Raw genomic sequence first — 16,983 nt, forward strand, 5'->3', positions numbered from 1 at the left:
ACCACAGTTGGGAAGACGCCAAAATCCAGATAAGCCTCGACCAAGATAAAGCACGCTTTGCTTCCAGCAAAGAGCTATTTAAAATGCCCCACTTATATCCTGTTCTCTCAGCTGCAACTAATAAAAGGGATCAGGGCCTTTTCCTCTCCCGTAAGACATGTTGCTCCCTTCTCCGTCCTCCCTGCATGCCCTAGGATGAAGAGGGGATGGCCCTGGGTCTTCCTCTGAATGCCCAGCCGGACTGTGCTCTTCCCCTGTTTCTTCCACAGCTACCAGAGCCGCACTCCCACTTCCTGACAGCTCCTCAATTTCCCCCTCAGAGTCAGACTCCAACAAGGGCATAACATAGGCTGAGAAAGGTACAATTAAAAGAGACTGCCGAAATCAGGCTTGCAATGAATCCCAAACATTTATATCAAAGTGGTTCTCGTAAACGTGCACCTCAGACAAATCTAGGTAGCTTACACTGTACATTTTATATTGCTTTTATGCCGCCGTTTTGAATAATATGTCACTGGTATATTTGAAGTTGGTAAATGGTAATGCATCTCATTATTAGCCGTTTCTTCGCTCTGTTAATCCACATATCTTCTTAATGTTACAGTTGTTAATTAATTAAGCCTTGTGACACTCTCTGGAATTGATAAAGTGAATGAGATGCTATGGCATAGAAAATTAGATACAAGCGATATTATAGGATGGATTCCATTGAGAGAAGTGGGCAGGCAGCGTGGAATTCTGTGTCCTTAAATTTAAAGAAAGAAAGTTAGGAGAGAAGAAGGTTTAGTTTTTAACTGTGATCACTTTGAAGCTGTATTAACTCAAAAGAGCTTGTGTGTTTATTCTTGTTTGATCTATTGTCTTCTTTTAACAACCCCATAATCCCTTGCAGGATGGAGTATAGACAACCGAATGGAGCTGAGTATTTACTGGCCTGATGCCCTTCCTGTCGCCAATGCAGAGTTTTTTTTCAACAGATATATTCTCATTTTGCCCAGAAAGAAAAATATCAGACTCTACCTAGAATCAAGCTCACAGCCTCCTGATTGTGAGACAACAGCTCCATATCTAGTCCACCGCACCACTCTATTTTTGTTTGATCTATTCTGTTAATTAATTTGTTAAAGCTGTGTTTCTTAACCTTGCAAGTTTAAGATGTGTTTTTCCCAGCCAGGAATTCTGGGAGTTGAAGTCCACACTTTTTTTAGAGTTGCCAAGTTTGGGGAACACTATGTTAAACTGTCTATAGAGATTCTCAGTCATCCAGGTCACAGTTGTCCCAAAGGTGCTTCTTCAAGAGGCCACTGGACTTTCTGGTTTTTCTTCTTCTTGGATAAGAAGTGGGAAACGCCTTCAAAGAAAAACCAGAAAGTCCAGTTGCCTCTTGAAAAAGCACCTCTGGGACTATGTTAAAGTATTGCAGGATGCTATCTGCTCTAGATTTCTGAGTGTCAGGAAAATCAGAAGTTTCACTCACTTCAAATAGTTGTAAAGATTTATTGCGAACTTAAGCTCTCTACAAAAATCTGAACTACTAACAGCCAAAACAAATTAACAGTCAATAAGAGTCAAGGGAATTTGAGGTGGGCTGGACTTAGATCTCTTGTGGGCATGGAGAGATTCATGACTGATGACATGTTTGACTCCTCCCTCGGGCTCAGCCTGGTCATCTCCTACACTCAGACCTGCATTGCTTCAAATCCACTGTTGTGTTTATGTTTAAATGTGGCTCTCTGTCAGTCTTCCCTTGTGGATGCCAATCTAGCATGTCAGGAAGAAATCTGGATCAATGGTTCATCTCATTCCTCAGTAGTGTGTTCCAGTCAGCATTGAGGAGTCTGTTCCAATCCAGGTGTTAAGGAGGGGAGAAATCACATCTACGGCCCCTCGGTTGTGTGGTGCCTGAGAGTTTGACGCATCAAACTCTCTATTTCACATTTATGTAAAACTATTGGGTGAAGTTGTTGGAGTTTAGTATCATCAGTATGGATGCTTTCCCTGTTAAAATATCTCCTAGACAGGTTGGGTTATGCTGTCCTGGCCAGGGTTTCTCAATCTTGGCAACTTTTAACACTTGTCGACTTCAACTCCCACAATTCCTCAGTATGGCTGGCTGAAGAATTCTGGGAGTTGAAGTCCACATGTCATGTCTTAAAGTTGCCAGCATTTCATTGTTCACGTACCCCCCAAAAAGAAATGTATTATTATTACACAGGAAGGTAATCACATTCCCTGCTTAATGAATGAAATTTAAAGCTATGCTACGTTTTTGGTCCAGGACTGTCCTCCATGCTATGTTGGTCAATAATGAAATGAAAAACTTGGCTTCATATAAATAGTGCACCTCTACTTCGTATAATTCTTTGACTTATCCAAAGTGTTTTATATATGATGTAGCTCGGTAATTTGGTTTTCTTTTTTTAGAAATCTCTGTATTGTGACTTGTCCCCATAGAAAGACTGCTGAAGGGTTATTTGAAATGAAGATTTGGAACTTCTAATTCTTAACTCTTATAGCTTCAGTTCTTAATGTGAAATCGGATGAGTCTTGATGTTTTATCTTTCTCTCCAGCTTGCAGTGATTCGTGTCTGAGTTGTGATTCGAGATCCCACTGTACTTCTTGCAAAGACCCATCCAAAGTCTTACTGTTTGGAGAGTGCCAGTATGATAAATGTCCATCGCAATATTTCCTTGACTTGTCTACCAGGACATGCAAAGGTAAAGGGAATTCCCCAAATGTCCATGTTGAATCTTAGTAACAATGACGTTTCAGTGGTCTGCCTGAATCCACCTATGGGCTCTCTTCCCTTCCCTGTCTCTCTCTCTCCTTCCATATTGAAGCCCTTTCTCTTCAGTCCTGTCTCCCACTTGGTGTTCTGACCCACGCCGTTTTCCGACAAATCAAACACAATTCAAAAAGAACAGAAACCTTATAATGCTGTTACAAAATAATTAGCTGTGATAAGCACAAGCCTTGCCAAACTGTGCGAGACTTGCCAAAAAGATAACAGATAAGAAATAATTTGCAAAATAAGAATCTTCAAATACAAACTCAGGATACTGGAATGTCCACAAAGCTGGGGTTTCAAAGCGTCTTTGCCTTCTGCAAAGAAGGTTAGTTTCACAGCTGGCTTTTATCTTCTTGAAGGAGGGGCCATTACCTTGCAGCCTTACTCCCGAGCCGCCCGTGTTGTTGTAACTGCTCTTTCCTCCGAGCAATCCTGCGCTCACGCACACTTAGCACAGGCTCCTCAGGAACCTCCTCATCGCTGCTGCCAGCCCCCACAACCTCTGAAGTCAGCAGTCCACTCCTTAATGGTCCTGGCCCCTCATCTGAGTCCTCGCTCTCCTCAGCCTTCCACACCTGCTGTCGGCTAACCACAACACTTGGCGGCCACCCATGCACACTTACGTACAAGTAGTCGTCGACTTACAACAATTTAGTGACCGTTCGAAGTTATAACAGCACTGACAAAAGTGATTTGTGAGCGTTTTTCACACTTACGACCGTTGCAGCATCCCCATGGTCACATGACCAAATTTTAGACGCTTGACAACTTTCATATGACGGTTGCAATGTCCCGGGGTCGTGTGATCCCCTTTTGTGACCTTCTGACAAGCAAAGTCAACAGGGAAAGCCAGATTCACTGAACTAACCCAACTAACTTAACACCTGCAGTGATTCACTTAACAATGGTGGCAAGAAAGTTCGAAAGAAAAGGAGGCGAAACTCACTTAACCACTGTATTGCTTAGAAACATAGATTTTAGGCTCAATTGTAAGTCAAGGACTACCTGTACATGACATTCACAGCCACACATGCTTGCTGCCATGGGTAAATTCTGGCCAAGGGTTTGCTATTGTTTGCTCTGCTCAATGGTTACTTGAATGATGAATGAATTTAACTTTGTAAATCCCTCAATTACCTCCTCTCCTCTCCCCATCCCTCTCCTCTTCCCATTCCTCTCCTCTCTCCTCTCCTCTCCCCATTCCTCTCCTTGTCAGGGTTCCGGTGATTGCCCTAATTAAATCATGAGCCTCGAGCCAAGCTTCAAAAGAATCCAAAAGATTTATTAGGAGCAACATGTCAGCATTGACCCATATGAAACCAACTCTGCCACACGTCATTTACAGTCATCTGTGACCCTATTTCCCCCTCTCCCCCCCGTGTGTGTCATAAATCAGGTTCTCCAATGAAACACCTTCACGGGCTGGGTGTCATCAATCACATTCTCCAATGAAGGATTTTTTGGGGCAGAAGATCCGGTAGTCTAGGCTACAATCTTTGTAAGATAAGTGTGGAATGTACTTCTGGTTTTAATTGCCTTACTGCTCCTTCAGATTTCCCCTCCTCCTGCTTATGGCAACTGGAAAACAGGCATAGGAATGCTTTACGATTTGACTCTCCTTTCCCCATTCCTCTCCTCTCCTCAAAATTGGTTCATTTATTTATTAGATTTTTATCCCATTTTTATTACTTTTATATGTAACTCAAGGCAGTGAACATACCTTATACTCCTTCCTCCTCCTCTTCTCCCCCATAACAACAACCCTGTGAGGTGAGTTGGGTTGAGAGAGTGTGATTGGCGGAATTAGAATTCACAGTCTTTTGGTGATTGACTCAAAAATCAACCAATCGCCTTTCATGCCTAAGTGGGACTAGAACTCATTGTCTCCTGGTCATCGGTCCAAACATACCCAGCTGGCTTTCATTCCTAAGACAGGACTAGAACTCAGAGTCTTCTGGTTTCTAGGAAAAGCACCGTAACCACAACACCAAACTGGGTTAACTGGTTGTATAGATTAAAACTCAACTTGTTTCATATATTTTTTTCTAGAAATGTTGCAAGTGTCCTTCAGTAGAGGTCTTTGAAGACCCACCAAGAGAGCCAGCCAGGTCCTGGTGTCATGTTCCAAGAAAGAAAATCCACTATCAGAAGAAGATTGGGGTCTTGCCCTTTTCTGACCCGAACAAAATTGCATTATAAATATATTATCCAAGAGAAATTCTTTCCATCTTCTTTAATGACTTATCTCATAATTAGCTACCTTGATCTTATTCCTTTTTAACAATCAAGGTCAACATTGCCACACGATGAAAATTAGGAACAGAACCTCTGATTAATAAGGGCCTCTTTATTTGTGAAATTTGCTAGCTCAGGAAATGAATATGTTGGAACAAAATGGAATCTAGAATTCATTGTAGTTGATCGAAGACGTAAAACAAGGCCAAGGGGTCAAAAATCGATCTAGGCCCGAATCCCAGGGACTCCTTATTTTTGCTTTCATCTAAATTCCACATCCAACAACCTCCTTTTCCAAAACTGAAGAAGCTTCTTGGATGAGAAGCGAAATGTTTTCAAGGGGAAAAAAAAAACCATTTGCCTTTTGAAAATCACTTTTGGAACAACTACGACCTGGATGATTGAGAATCCACACAGACAATCTTCTTCTACCTTAACGTCCAATAAATGTCCTTCTTTGCATCTAGAGAAAGTGCATTGGATTGTTGTTATCCTGATAGTAATATTGAACCAGATGTTAAAATAATAGTGTTGAATTGGCATTCCAAATGGTTATTGCAGGGGCTGAGATAAGCTGTCCTAGGTGAAATGCTGAGAATTTGGCAGAGAGCTCCAAAGAACTTCTCTGCACTTCTGCTTATCACAGCTTCTTATCAAAGAGATGATTTTTAATGTTGTCTTCCAAAAAGCTCTAAAAACCTTCACCAGCACTTCCTCTTCTTCTTCCTCCTCTTCCTCTTCTTCTCCCTCCTCTTCTCCCTCCTCCTCCTCTTCTTCTCCCTCCTCCTCTAGGTCTCTCCCCTCTTCGTCCTTCTCCTCCTCCTCCTCTTCTTTTCCCTCCCCCCTCTCCTTCTCCCCCCCCTCCCTCCTCCTCCTCCTCCATTTTCTCTCAACCAAGCTGCTATCTCCAAGAAAACAGAAGGAAACTTTCTATAGGCAACCTCTTTTGTGGTGGGAAGCCATTTTTAATTTCTCTGTTTCTTTATTTCATACGAATTTTCTGACTCAGAAAATTGCAAGGAACAAGGTAGAAACTAGGAAGGTCTGGAGTGGACAAGAGGTGGAATTTTTATTCCCCTTCTTTATTTCCCCCACCCCCCAAAGTTGGATGCTGTTTAAGTTATGGGTAGTCCTCAACCATTCGTTTTAGTGACTGTTCAAAGTTACAACGGCACTGAAAGAAGTGCCTTAAAACTGGTTGTCATGCTTTCAATCATCACAGCAATATTTGGTCACGTGACCAAAACTTGGGCGCTTGGCAACTAGCATGTATTTACAACGGTTGCAGCATCCCTGGGTCATGTGATCATCATTTGTGACCTTCCCAGCTGGTTTCCGGCATGCAAAGCCAATGGGTGAGGCCAGATTTGTTTTAATACCCACATGATTCATTTAACTGCTGTGATTTGCTTAACAAACACGGCAAAAAAGGACATAAAACCAGACATGACTCACTTAACAACTGTCTTGCTTAGCAGTTTGTGGTCATAAGTCGAGGACTACCTGTATTTTAGGGTTATGTCAAGAGTTGGAAAAGGGTCCTGTTAATTTCATTCAGGAGAGTCGGTGGAAATTCTAGAGCAGTGTTTCTCAATTTTGACAATTTTAAGAGGTGTGAACTTCAACTCCCAGAATTCCACACCTCTTAAAAGAGTATCATGATGGCTGGGGAATTCTGGGAGTCAAAATCCAGACCTCTTAAAAGAGTCTCATGCTAGCTAGGGAATTCTAGGAATTGAAATTCTGGGAATAGAAATCCACATCTCTTAAAAGAGTCCTATGCTAGCTAGGGAATTCTAGGAATTGAATTCTGAGAATTGAAACCCAGACCTCTTAAAAGAGCCTCATGCTGGCTGGGGAATTCTGGGAATTGAAATTCTAGGACTTGAAATCCGTGCCTCTTAAAAGAGTCTCATGCTAGCTAGGGAATTCTGGGAATTGAAATTCTGGGAATTGAAATCCAGACCTCTTATAAGAGTTTCATGCTGGCTGGGGAATTCTGGGAGTTGAATTCTAAGAATTGAAATCCACATCTCTTAAAAGAGTCTCATGCTAGCTAGGGAATTCTGGGAGTTGAAATTCACACTTCTTAAAATTATCAAGGTTAAGAAACGCTGCTCTGGAGGCTACAGAAAGTGGAGTTGTAGACCACACATGGCTGTGGAGGTGCAATCTGTTTGAACAGAACCGTACCTGACTGTCCTAAAAAAAAATATTCTTAACCACCTGTCCACTCGGTTGCTTAATTTCATGAAGGCGAGACAAAGATGAACCTTGTGCTCTTCCCACGATCCACTTCACCCCATTTTCTTTTCTGAAAACCATGTTTGAACTTCAGAGGCAATGTCACCTTCCTTGTTAATCTGGCTGCTTAATTAGCCGCGTTTGTGGCGGAAATCCCACAGGCCTCTGTCATTGAGAGAGAAAAGATTGATGGCTTCCCTGGGCTGGCCCACGTGGGCTGATCACTACTCTAGCCACTAGGGAGGACGGATATCGTGTCTCATTTATCTGGACTGCTGGGAAAAGAACAGCCATGATTGTATTAACATAATTGGGAAAAATGGTGAAACTCCAGGGAAGAATTTGTGTTATTTTAAGACCATCTCTTTTGACGTCTCTTCCCGGGTCTCACATCTGTTCGGCTGTTCTTCCTTTGCCCTTCAGTGCATCTGCAGACGGTACCGGTGTGATGGATGAAACCGGGGTGGTATAAAGGTGGCTCTGTGCGGGACGCTCTCTTTTTATTGTCTGATTCCAGAGTGCGACTGGAGCTGCAACGCTTGCCACGGCCCCAACCGTACGGATTGCCTGCAGTGCATGGAGGGATATTTTCTCCAGCAGGGAACCTGCGTTGAGCATTGTCTGCCGGCATTTTACAGGGAATCTGAAACATGTCAAAGTAAGTCTTGATATCTCGGCACAGGGGTCTTAAGGGTACCATTTTGTGCGATCATCTTGAGAGGGCATAGGTCAGAAATCAAAACAAACAGTTGCCGGTTTTCTTTTAATCCACTACAGTCCTTGATTTACAACAGTTCTTTTAGTGACCGTTTGCAACGGCATTGAAAAAAAGCGATTTTGTTCTGACTCAGCACCCCAAACATGACAAACCCTCTGATGTGAACTCAAAAGATTCCTTTATTAGGAGCGCTGGCAGCCCTGGCAAAAAAGTTTCTCTCTCACTGCAGGCTAACAAGTCCATCTGGTTGGAAAATGAATAGTTGTTTGCCACACCTATTCATCTCTACCCCCTGCCTTTTATCCCCAGATCTAGGGTGGGGCTTTGCGAGCAGCGGTTGGCTCTTCCATCCCAAGGACCGGCCCATAGATTTCCACTGCTCTCCTCTCCTCTGCCTTCTGGGCATCTGTGTGTCAGGCACTGGGCCCAGCTGTTTCTCCTCTTCCTCATCAGTCACCTCCAGACGTGGGGGAGCTGTTGCCTCTCCATCTGAAGGCTGACGGATGGCCCAGGCTCCACCTCTCTCTCTCTCTCTCTCTCTCTCTGCCAGCTCCGTTCTTTCTTCCCTCTCAGAACTCCCAGGTTGCCTTGATGGCGACCCTGACTCCCACACCTCCTCCTCCTCCTCCTCTGATTTGGTTGCTGGAGGGGCTGGTGGCCAATAGGCCACAATAGACTTATCATTTTTCATACTTAAAACTGTTGCAGTATTCCCACAGTCAGATTTCAGGCATTTGGCAATCGACTCATATTTAAGATGGTTGCAGGATCCTGGGGTCACGTGACCTGCATGATCATGTGACCTTCTGATTTTCGACCTTCTGACAAGCAATGGGGAAGCCAGATTCACTTAACAATCATGTTGCTAACTTAGCAACCTCAGGGATTCACTTAACAACTGTGGCAAGAAAGGTCATAAAATGGGGTAAAATTCACTGAACCGCTGTCTCACTTAACAACAGAAATTTTGGGATCAATTGTGGTGGTAAGTTGTGGCTACCTGTAATCTTTGGATAGGGAATGTCTCCAAAGGACCAGCTCAACTCTTCTGCCTAATGAAGCAGCCTCTCGTAATAAGTACCTGAGGCAAGAGTGTCCAAGCCTTTACTTGATGCTCTCCTAGTCTGTCATTTGGAAGAGGAGCTACAAAAGATGTAGCCCTCAAGAGTAGGGGGTTGCTGTCTAAGCCATCTTGAAGCTCATATGGGGATCACTGCTCTAAGTGATGTATCATGAAATAGGTCTCCTTAGGTTGAGTGATAATGCAGTCAATGAGATGTAGCAGCATGGTTGGGAGAGCAATGGATTGTCCTCCTATCTCAGGCAACAGGCTGATACTCCATCTCAGGTCAAGATTGAACCAAGGGTTGGATGTTCCTCTATTGGAGAACCAAGATTGCCCTTGATCTCCATCGTGACGTGGACCGAAACTGTTATTTGCTTTCCACTTCTAATTTATATACATAAATCAGAGAACCAGTCTTATCAACTTCCTCAAATCTCCCTCCCTCCAAATGTGTTAGGACAATTCCAAATATTTCCACCCAGTATATTAGATGGAATTCCTTGAAGCTTTATTCCTAAAATATATCTGGGAGACACAGGCTTGGGAAGGATGGCATGGATGATATATAGCATAAGAAGGCACTTAGGTTCTGCATGGAGCGTGTCTCACGGGAATATCTTCAAATGCCAACAGGGAGCATCTCGGAAGCCTGGAATAAGTGATTCCTACAGAAGAGAATGCACGTATGGGTTGAACTCTGGAGTCCTTGGTGCTGTCTGCGCTTGATTCAACAACCAAGCGCAGAGAGCACCAAGACTCTTAGAATTAGTGAGCCCAAAGGAAAATTGTAATGGGACTGAGGCAAAAAATGACATTGGCATTGACTGGGATTTGAATGGGAGATACTGGAAATTTGAAACCTGTTGAAAATGGGAGTGCCAGTTGATTTCATAATGCTGCTAAGACACCATCATGGTTGTAGTCATCAAGAGTTGAGTTCATTGTCAGCTTTGGAAGCCATGTTTTACTTGGAAGCCATATTTTACTTGAAATTCTAGACCTAGAAAACCTAGAACTATGCCGCCTTCGGTCCGATCTAAGTATAGTATATAAAATCATACATAGCAATGTCCTACCTGTCAATGAATACTTCAGTTTCAACCATAATACAAGAGCACACAATAGATACAAACTCAAGGTTAACTGCACCAAACTTGATTTCAGGAAATACGACTTCAGCAACAGAGTGGTCAATGTCTGGAATACTCTACCTGACTCTGTGGTTTCTTCCCCAAACCCCAAAAACTTTAACCTTAGACTGTCTACTACTGACCTCATCCCTTTCCTAAGAGATCTGTAGGGGGCGTGCATAAGCGCACCAACTTGCCTACCGTCCCTGTCCTATTGTTTCTTTTATTTTTCTTATATGTATCCAAGTATTCATAACTATGTTTTTACTTATACCTATTATCTTGTAAGCGATTGACAAACCAAATAAAATAAAAAATCAAATAAATTCAGTGCCTGGGAATTTGGGAGGGGGGATTTCATAGAGAGGTGGAAGATTAGACACAACAACATTCAAGGACATGTTTCCCTGCACCTGGAAGGATGTCTCCAGTTGGGACAAAGTTTGATTGGGCCATGTGATGGACTGGTGGGTGCAGGGGTTGGATCTTTGACTTTCTATTAGGAAGGGAAAACCCGAATCTGACAGTCCCAATAAGACAACTCTAATAAAATGGAACTTTGAGAAAATGTTTGTCTCAGAGTTTATTGGTTTGGAGGTTGATTAGTTGGAATGCTGACATTCATCTTGACCTTTTCTTCATCTAGTATTTGACTGTGTTTGCTGTCCTGGTTCTTAAGGAGTGAGAAACGCACAGAATGTATCGCTGTATCCTATGTAAGTCAGGAAATATGCCTTCCTGAGTTTCTTATGGGGCTTTTCAGGATGCGACGATGACCACTGTCTCCAGTGTGATGGGCCAGGAAAATGTGTGCGCTGCCTGGCTCCCTTCATGCTCCTGGAATCCCAGTGCGTCTTGTCATGTGGAAAGCGGTACTACGGAGACCATGGAGGGCAGATATGCCTAGGTAAACGAAGTAGCACAAGAGTTCCAAACTGGGGGTGCTTGCATGCCCTGGGGGTGTAAGATGATATTCTAGGGGGTGAGACAACTTGGGTTTAGAAGTTTCAAAATTATATGTATATAATTATTTTTTAAGGGGCACAAGAATATATCAGAAGCATTCTAGGGGGGCAGGGTATAGAAAAGATTGGGAACCTTTGAATTAGAATATTAAAACATATTTGATGCCCAGAGCTATCTAGGTCAATTTTAAAAAGTGCAAAAGAAGAATGTCAGGGTTCCGGCGATTGCCCTAATTAAATCATGAGCCTCGAGCCAAGCTTCAAAGGAATTCAAAAGATTTATTAGGAGCAACATTTCGGCATTGATCCATATGAAGCCAACTCTGCCACAAACTTCACATGTTTAAGACTTGTGGACTTCAACTCCCAAAATTCCTTAGCCAGCTTTGCTGGCTGAGGAAGTCTGGGAGTTGAAGTCCACAAGTCTTAAAGGTGCCAAGTTTGGAGACCTTTGGTGTAGGGTCTCCTGCTTGGGCGGGGGCTTGGACTACAAAATCCCTTCCAACTCTGTTAATCTAATCTAATCTAATCTAATCTAATCTAATCTAATCTAATCTAATCTAATCTAATCTAATCTAATCTAATCTAATCTAATCTCTTCAAAGGTGAGCCCATATCGAGCCCACTGCACTAGTCCAGACATGAGATGACCACGGCACTAGTGACTAAGCGTTGGTTCACCTCACGTTATTGAAATTTGCAAGTAAAATATGGTGGCTTTTTAAATTAGCCTTCATCAGCAAGCCTGATGTCAAAGGCATGAGGTGTTCAGAGTTAACTTCCCTTGACTACCAATAAAGGAGTTACATAAGAGTGGCCTTGTTTTCTCGGTTAAAAATGCCTCTCGTAGCATCTTGCTTTTCCTTTCATGCTAGCTTGCCCCGAGGGATGCTTGGAGTGTGACGATTCCACCAGGTGCCGAGTTTGTAATTCCACTACATTTCTTCAGAAAGGCCTTTGTGTGGCTGACTGTGGGCGTGGCGTCTACAAAGACCCCCGAAATCGGCAGTGCAAATGTGAGTTTCCCCTCCACCCTTTATAAGATCATCAGCTTCAACTCTAGTTTCTCATGTTTTAAAACAATAAAAAACAATGATTTCACAAGGTTGGAAACTGGTTCATGCTACACACTGAACTACAGAGCTGAAGAAACTTATAGATTAGGTTCGGTTCGGTTAGATTAGATTAGATTAGATTAGAATAGATTAGAATAGAATAGAATAGAATAGAATAGAATAGAATAGAATAGAATAGAATAGAATAGAATAGAATTCTTTATTGGCCAAGTGTGATTGGACACACAAGGAATTTGTCTTGGTGCAAATGCTTTCAGTGTACATAAAAGAAAAGATACATTCGTCAAGAGTCGAGAATCATCAGGTACAACACTTAATAATAGTCATAGTGGTGGGTGAGAAATGAAACGTCTTCAAAAGAAAAAAACAGAAAGTCCAGTTGGCTCCTGAAAAAAAGCACCTTTAGGACAATCATGACCTGGATGACTGAGAATCTCCACAGACATACTGAACTACAGTTTGTCTCAACCATGGTTTGTTGAATCAACCCTCTCCAAACTTTGTCACTTTAAGACTTGTGGACTTCAACTCCCAGAATTCCCTAGCCAGCATGGCTAGCTGGGGGAATTCTGGGAGTTGAAGTCCACGATCCTGAAAACGGCCAAGTTTGGAGACCCCTGGAATAAATCCTCAAGCTTGAATACATGCAGTACACTAAGAGATGAACCATGATTTGTAATCCATGGTGACTGGGTGCACGCACTAACATTTGCTGAAGTGCCCCCAACCACATGATGATTTATTAGATTGGGTATTATCAGTTCGAAGAAACTTGGCGTTATGTTTTCTACGTGTGTCACACTGGGGACAAATTTTAGAGGAAATTTTCTGCCGCCTTGCAAACTACAGCTCTGAGAATTTAAGACCATAAAGCATTTTAAACAGAATATACCTTTAGAGTACAATATCGATCTAATAAAGGACGATCTTCACTAACATTGGTTTTATTATGCCTCTCTCTATATTTTTTCCTCATTTCTCTCTGAAGCATCCTGGCTATTTTTAAATTGCTAGTAATTTCTTCTTGAGATTCTGGATATCCTCTTTTTCACCTACAGGTAGTCCTCGACTTACAACAGTTCATTTAGTGACCATTCAAAGTTATAACGGCACTGGAAAATGTGTCTGTTTTTCATATTTATGACCCTTGCAGCATCTCCATGGCAGTTGTCTCATATTTATGACGATTGCAGTATCCCAGGATCATGGGATCACCTTTTGTGACCTTCTGATAAACAAAGTCAAGGGGAAAGCCAGTTTCCGTTGTAACTACAAACAGTTGGTAAATGAATGGTTGTAAGTCAAGGAGTATTTATAATACAAAATTACAAAAAAGTAAGGGTTAAAAGTTTAAAAAAATAAGGAGAGAAGCAACCAAGAAGAAATTTCCTGACAGAACATTTAATCAATGGAACAATTTGCACCCAGAAGTTGTGAATTCTCCAACACTGCAGGTTTTAAAGAAGTGATTGGACAGTCATTTGTCTGAAATGATATAGGGTTTCCTGCCTCAGCAGGGGGTTGGACTAGAAAACCTCCAAGGTCCCTTCCAACTCTGTTATTTCTATTCTATTCTATTCTATTCTATTCTATTCTATTCTATTCTATTCTATTCTATTCTCATTCTATTCTATTCTATTCTATTCTATTCTATTCTATTCTATCCTATATTCTATTCTATCCTATTCTATATTCTATTCTATTCATATTCTATTCTATTAATAGTCTATTCTATTCTATTCATATTCTATTCGTATTCTATTCTATTCGTATTCTATTCTATTCATATTCATATTCTATTCATATTCTATTCTATTCTATTCATATTCTATTTATATTCTATTCTACTCATATTCATATTCTATTTATATTCTATTCTATTCTAATATTATATTCTGTTAATATTCTATTCTATTTTATTCGTTCCAGGACTCCTGTTAACCATCAATTTCTTCTGATGGATTTTGCACACTGGTGCATGAAGTTCAGTGTCTTTATATGTTACGAAAGGAGCGTTGTGCAAGAACAATTAATAAAAGAGTGAATTTTGATGAATTTTCTTTCTTTTGTTTCAGCTTCTGGGCCTGCTCCTGGGTTCAAGGCCAAGAGCCTCCTCTTGGTAGGAATTGGTGGGCTGAAACTACTAGATGGTTCCTTGCTGGAAGTAGAAAACCTAGAGAGCTATGGAGAAGGCCTCCTCTTTCGCACGGCAGCCCTTCCCACCAACGGCAGGCTGGTAGTCCTGGCTGAAGGGAAAGAAAAAGAACAGGACTATTTCACCTGGGAAGACGCGAAGGAACAGCGCGTTTTCTTTGTCCACGACAAAATGAAATCCAGGTGATTTGATGGTTCTTTACCTCTTTTGTATGAGGAGAATATGAGGGGAATGGGAGAAGATGCCTCCACAGAGTGTAATACCTTCTGTCAGAGTGTGCACAAGTCTATCACGTGTATACAGGGGTGGGATTCTGCTGGTTCGGGCGAACCGGTAGCTCTGAGGATCAGCTGTGAGCGAACCGGTTCATTTGGCCAAGCTTGAAAGCCCTGAAAAATATACAGCTGCCGCTCTTCTGGATGAATGAAAATGTGTACCTATCTACATAGTAATTGATTACATTTATATCAATATATAATAACGTATCGGGGCTTCCTCTAGGGATGGCTTGTTTTTCCTGACGCTCAGCTATCAAGAGTCCACATCGGAGCCAGTAATGTTCACCGTCCGAGCTTTTTCAACCCAGGTAAGTTAGAGGATGGGTGGTTATATTTTTGAACGGGCTGGGCGGGGTGAGAGTGGGGAGAACTGTACAGTATATTGGCAATATTTCTCTGCTTGTGTGCGAGAGTCCAGTAACGCTGAGATGGAAATATATGGATTTCTTACTTGTTTGATTGATGTCCCATACTGGCATATATTTAAAGACAAAAAAAAAAGCATTTAAAAAATCCATAGTTTTGCAGACTTACATATGTGTCTGTTAGTTGATGATTACCTGTATATGGGCATCAAGTCACATAGAGCTTTACAGTCAAAACCAGGACGTCAAATCCCTTCTGGAATTAGCTGCAATCTAATGTAGCCATCACTGTGAAGCTCTGGGCACAGGTGTAATTTGTGGTTGGTAATGTCATATGCCAATCTGTATTTTGCACCAATGACACTTTCTGGATCCTCTTCAAGGTCAGCCCCTCCAGAACACACTGCACCGCAACTCTGATTAGGTCATGAGGGCCTGAGCTGCTGTTCTCTTTTTTAGAAACTACGAATGACAGGATTGGGACATCTTACTAAGCCATAAGCCACAGCTTACAAAGGGCAGTGTAAAGTTCACTATACGTAGTAAATCAAAACCAAATCAAGTGGGTGTTATTATTTAGTAAGGACAAGAATAACAGAGTTGGAAGGGACCTTAGAGGTCTTCTAGTCCAACCCCCTGCTCAAGCAGGAGACCCTATACCCGTGATGGCGAACCTATGGCACGCATGCCACAGGTGGCATGCAGAGCCATTTGTGCCAGCACGCGAGCCGCAGGCAAACTTACCTCACTGCACATGCGCGCACCTCACAGCTGATTTTTGGCCTTTTTGAGGCCCTTTTCGGCCTCCCAGAGGCTTGAGGAAAGCCTTTGCAGGCTGAAAAATAGGCCCATTTTGTCACTTCCTGTATTTCCGGAAGTGACGAAACAGGCCCATTTTTCGGCCTGCAAAGCCTGCAGAAGCTTTCCTCAAGCCTCTGGGAGGCTAAAAAAGGCCTCAAGCGGGCCGAAAAATCAGCTGGGAGGCGCAGTGCAGGTAAGGGGGCAGGGGGTGATTGGGGAGGTGCATGCATTGCCTTCTGGGTGCTGGCACACAAGCGCAAGCGCAGAAGCGTGCCCACAATTGTGGGCACAGGAGCCCAAAAAGGTTAGCCATCACTGCCCTATACCATTCCAGACAAATGGTTGTCCACACACTATATTTGGGGAAACATCACACCTTCTCTTGCTTTGTTCTGGTGGAGGAGATAACACCCTCACCTTAGTCCCTGAAGCTTCTGGATTGGCAGTGCCCAATGCCTCTGCTTTCTAAACTTGCCATGCCCCACTAAAGGCCAGGCAGGGAGGTTCTCTAGGCCCATCTTAAAAACAAAAATAACAGCCAGTTTTTGTGAGCCAAACCAGTCCATCCCAAAAATGCTTTTTCAAGAATGCTTTCTGTGTTTTCTTTAAAGGCGTTTCGCTTTTCATCCAAGAAGCTTCTTCAGCTCTGACTGGATGCTGGGGGATGGAAGGATTTATACTCCTTGCAGACAGTTGGTCATTTGCATCCTTTTGGAGAGTCATTGAGGCCATTTGGAGGTTTATCCGTGTTCTCAGGGTCACCTGAGTGGTGCAAATGGGTGTGGAGCCTTCTTGGAACTGTTGATAGGACTGTTGTAGAGCTGTGCTTTCTGCAGGATGTTTTCTGCTGCTGGTGACGAATCTATGTTTTCCGCATCTCAAACTGAAACACTCATGGTTCCTGCAGCCTGCAATTTTTCTAGAAATCCGTTCATACTCCCGCACCATTCGAAGGGTGTTTACCCTAAAGGTTTTTTTTTATTTTTTTGCATTCTTTTAGAGAATTGTTGAGGCCACTTGGAGGTTTGTCTGTGTCCTCAGAGTCCCTTGAATATAAGTCCTTCCGTTCCCCACCATCCAGTCAGATCTGAAGAAGCTTTTTGGATGAAGAAGTGAAATGTCTTCAAAGAAAAACCAGAAAGTCAGTTGCCTCTTGAAAAA

At 42.5% G+C, this 16,983-nt stretch overlaps 2 protein-coding genes across 2 annotated transcripts in view; one reads left to right on the forward strand and one right to left on the reverse strand.

Annotated features, from left to right (window-relative positions):
* The window catches only part of FRAS1 (Fraser extracellular matrix complex subunit 1), a 419,940-nt gene that overhangs the window by 236,357 nt on the left and 166,600 nt on the right, over positions 1–16,983 (forward strand). Inside the window, 6 exon segments of the mRNA XM_087962750.1 lie at positions 2,572–2,718; positions 7,786–7,926; positions 10,946–11,089; positions 12,023–12,163; positions 14,299–14,560; positions 14,880–14,964. Coding sequence (XP_087818876.1) covers positions 2,572–2,718; positions 7,786–7,926; positions 10,946–11,089; positions 12,023–12,163; positions 14,299–14,560; positions 14,880–14,964 — 920 coding nt within the window.
* The window catches only part of PAQR3 (progestin and adipoQ receptor family member 3), a 360,815-nt gene continuing 347,582 nt past the window's right edge, over positions 3,751–16,983 (reverse strand). The window contains exon 8 of the mRNA XM_087962762.1: positions 3,751–3,794. The gene's annotated coding sequence lies outside the window, so the exon portion shown is untranslated. The remainder of the gene's footprint in view (positions 3,795–16,983) is intronic.

Source organism: Notechis scutatus, chromosome 4 (assembly GCF_049901735.1).
Source record: "Notechis scutatus isolate UNSWTSFEM ecotype Mainland chromosome 4, rNotScu1.2, whole genome shotgun sequence".
NCBI classification, from domain to species: Eukaryota; Metazoa; Chordata; class Lepidosauria; order Squamata; family Elapidae; genus Notechis; species Notechis scutatus.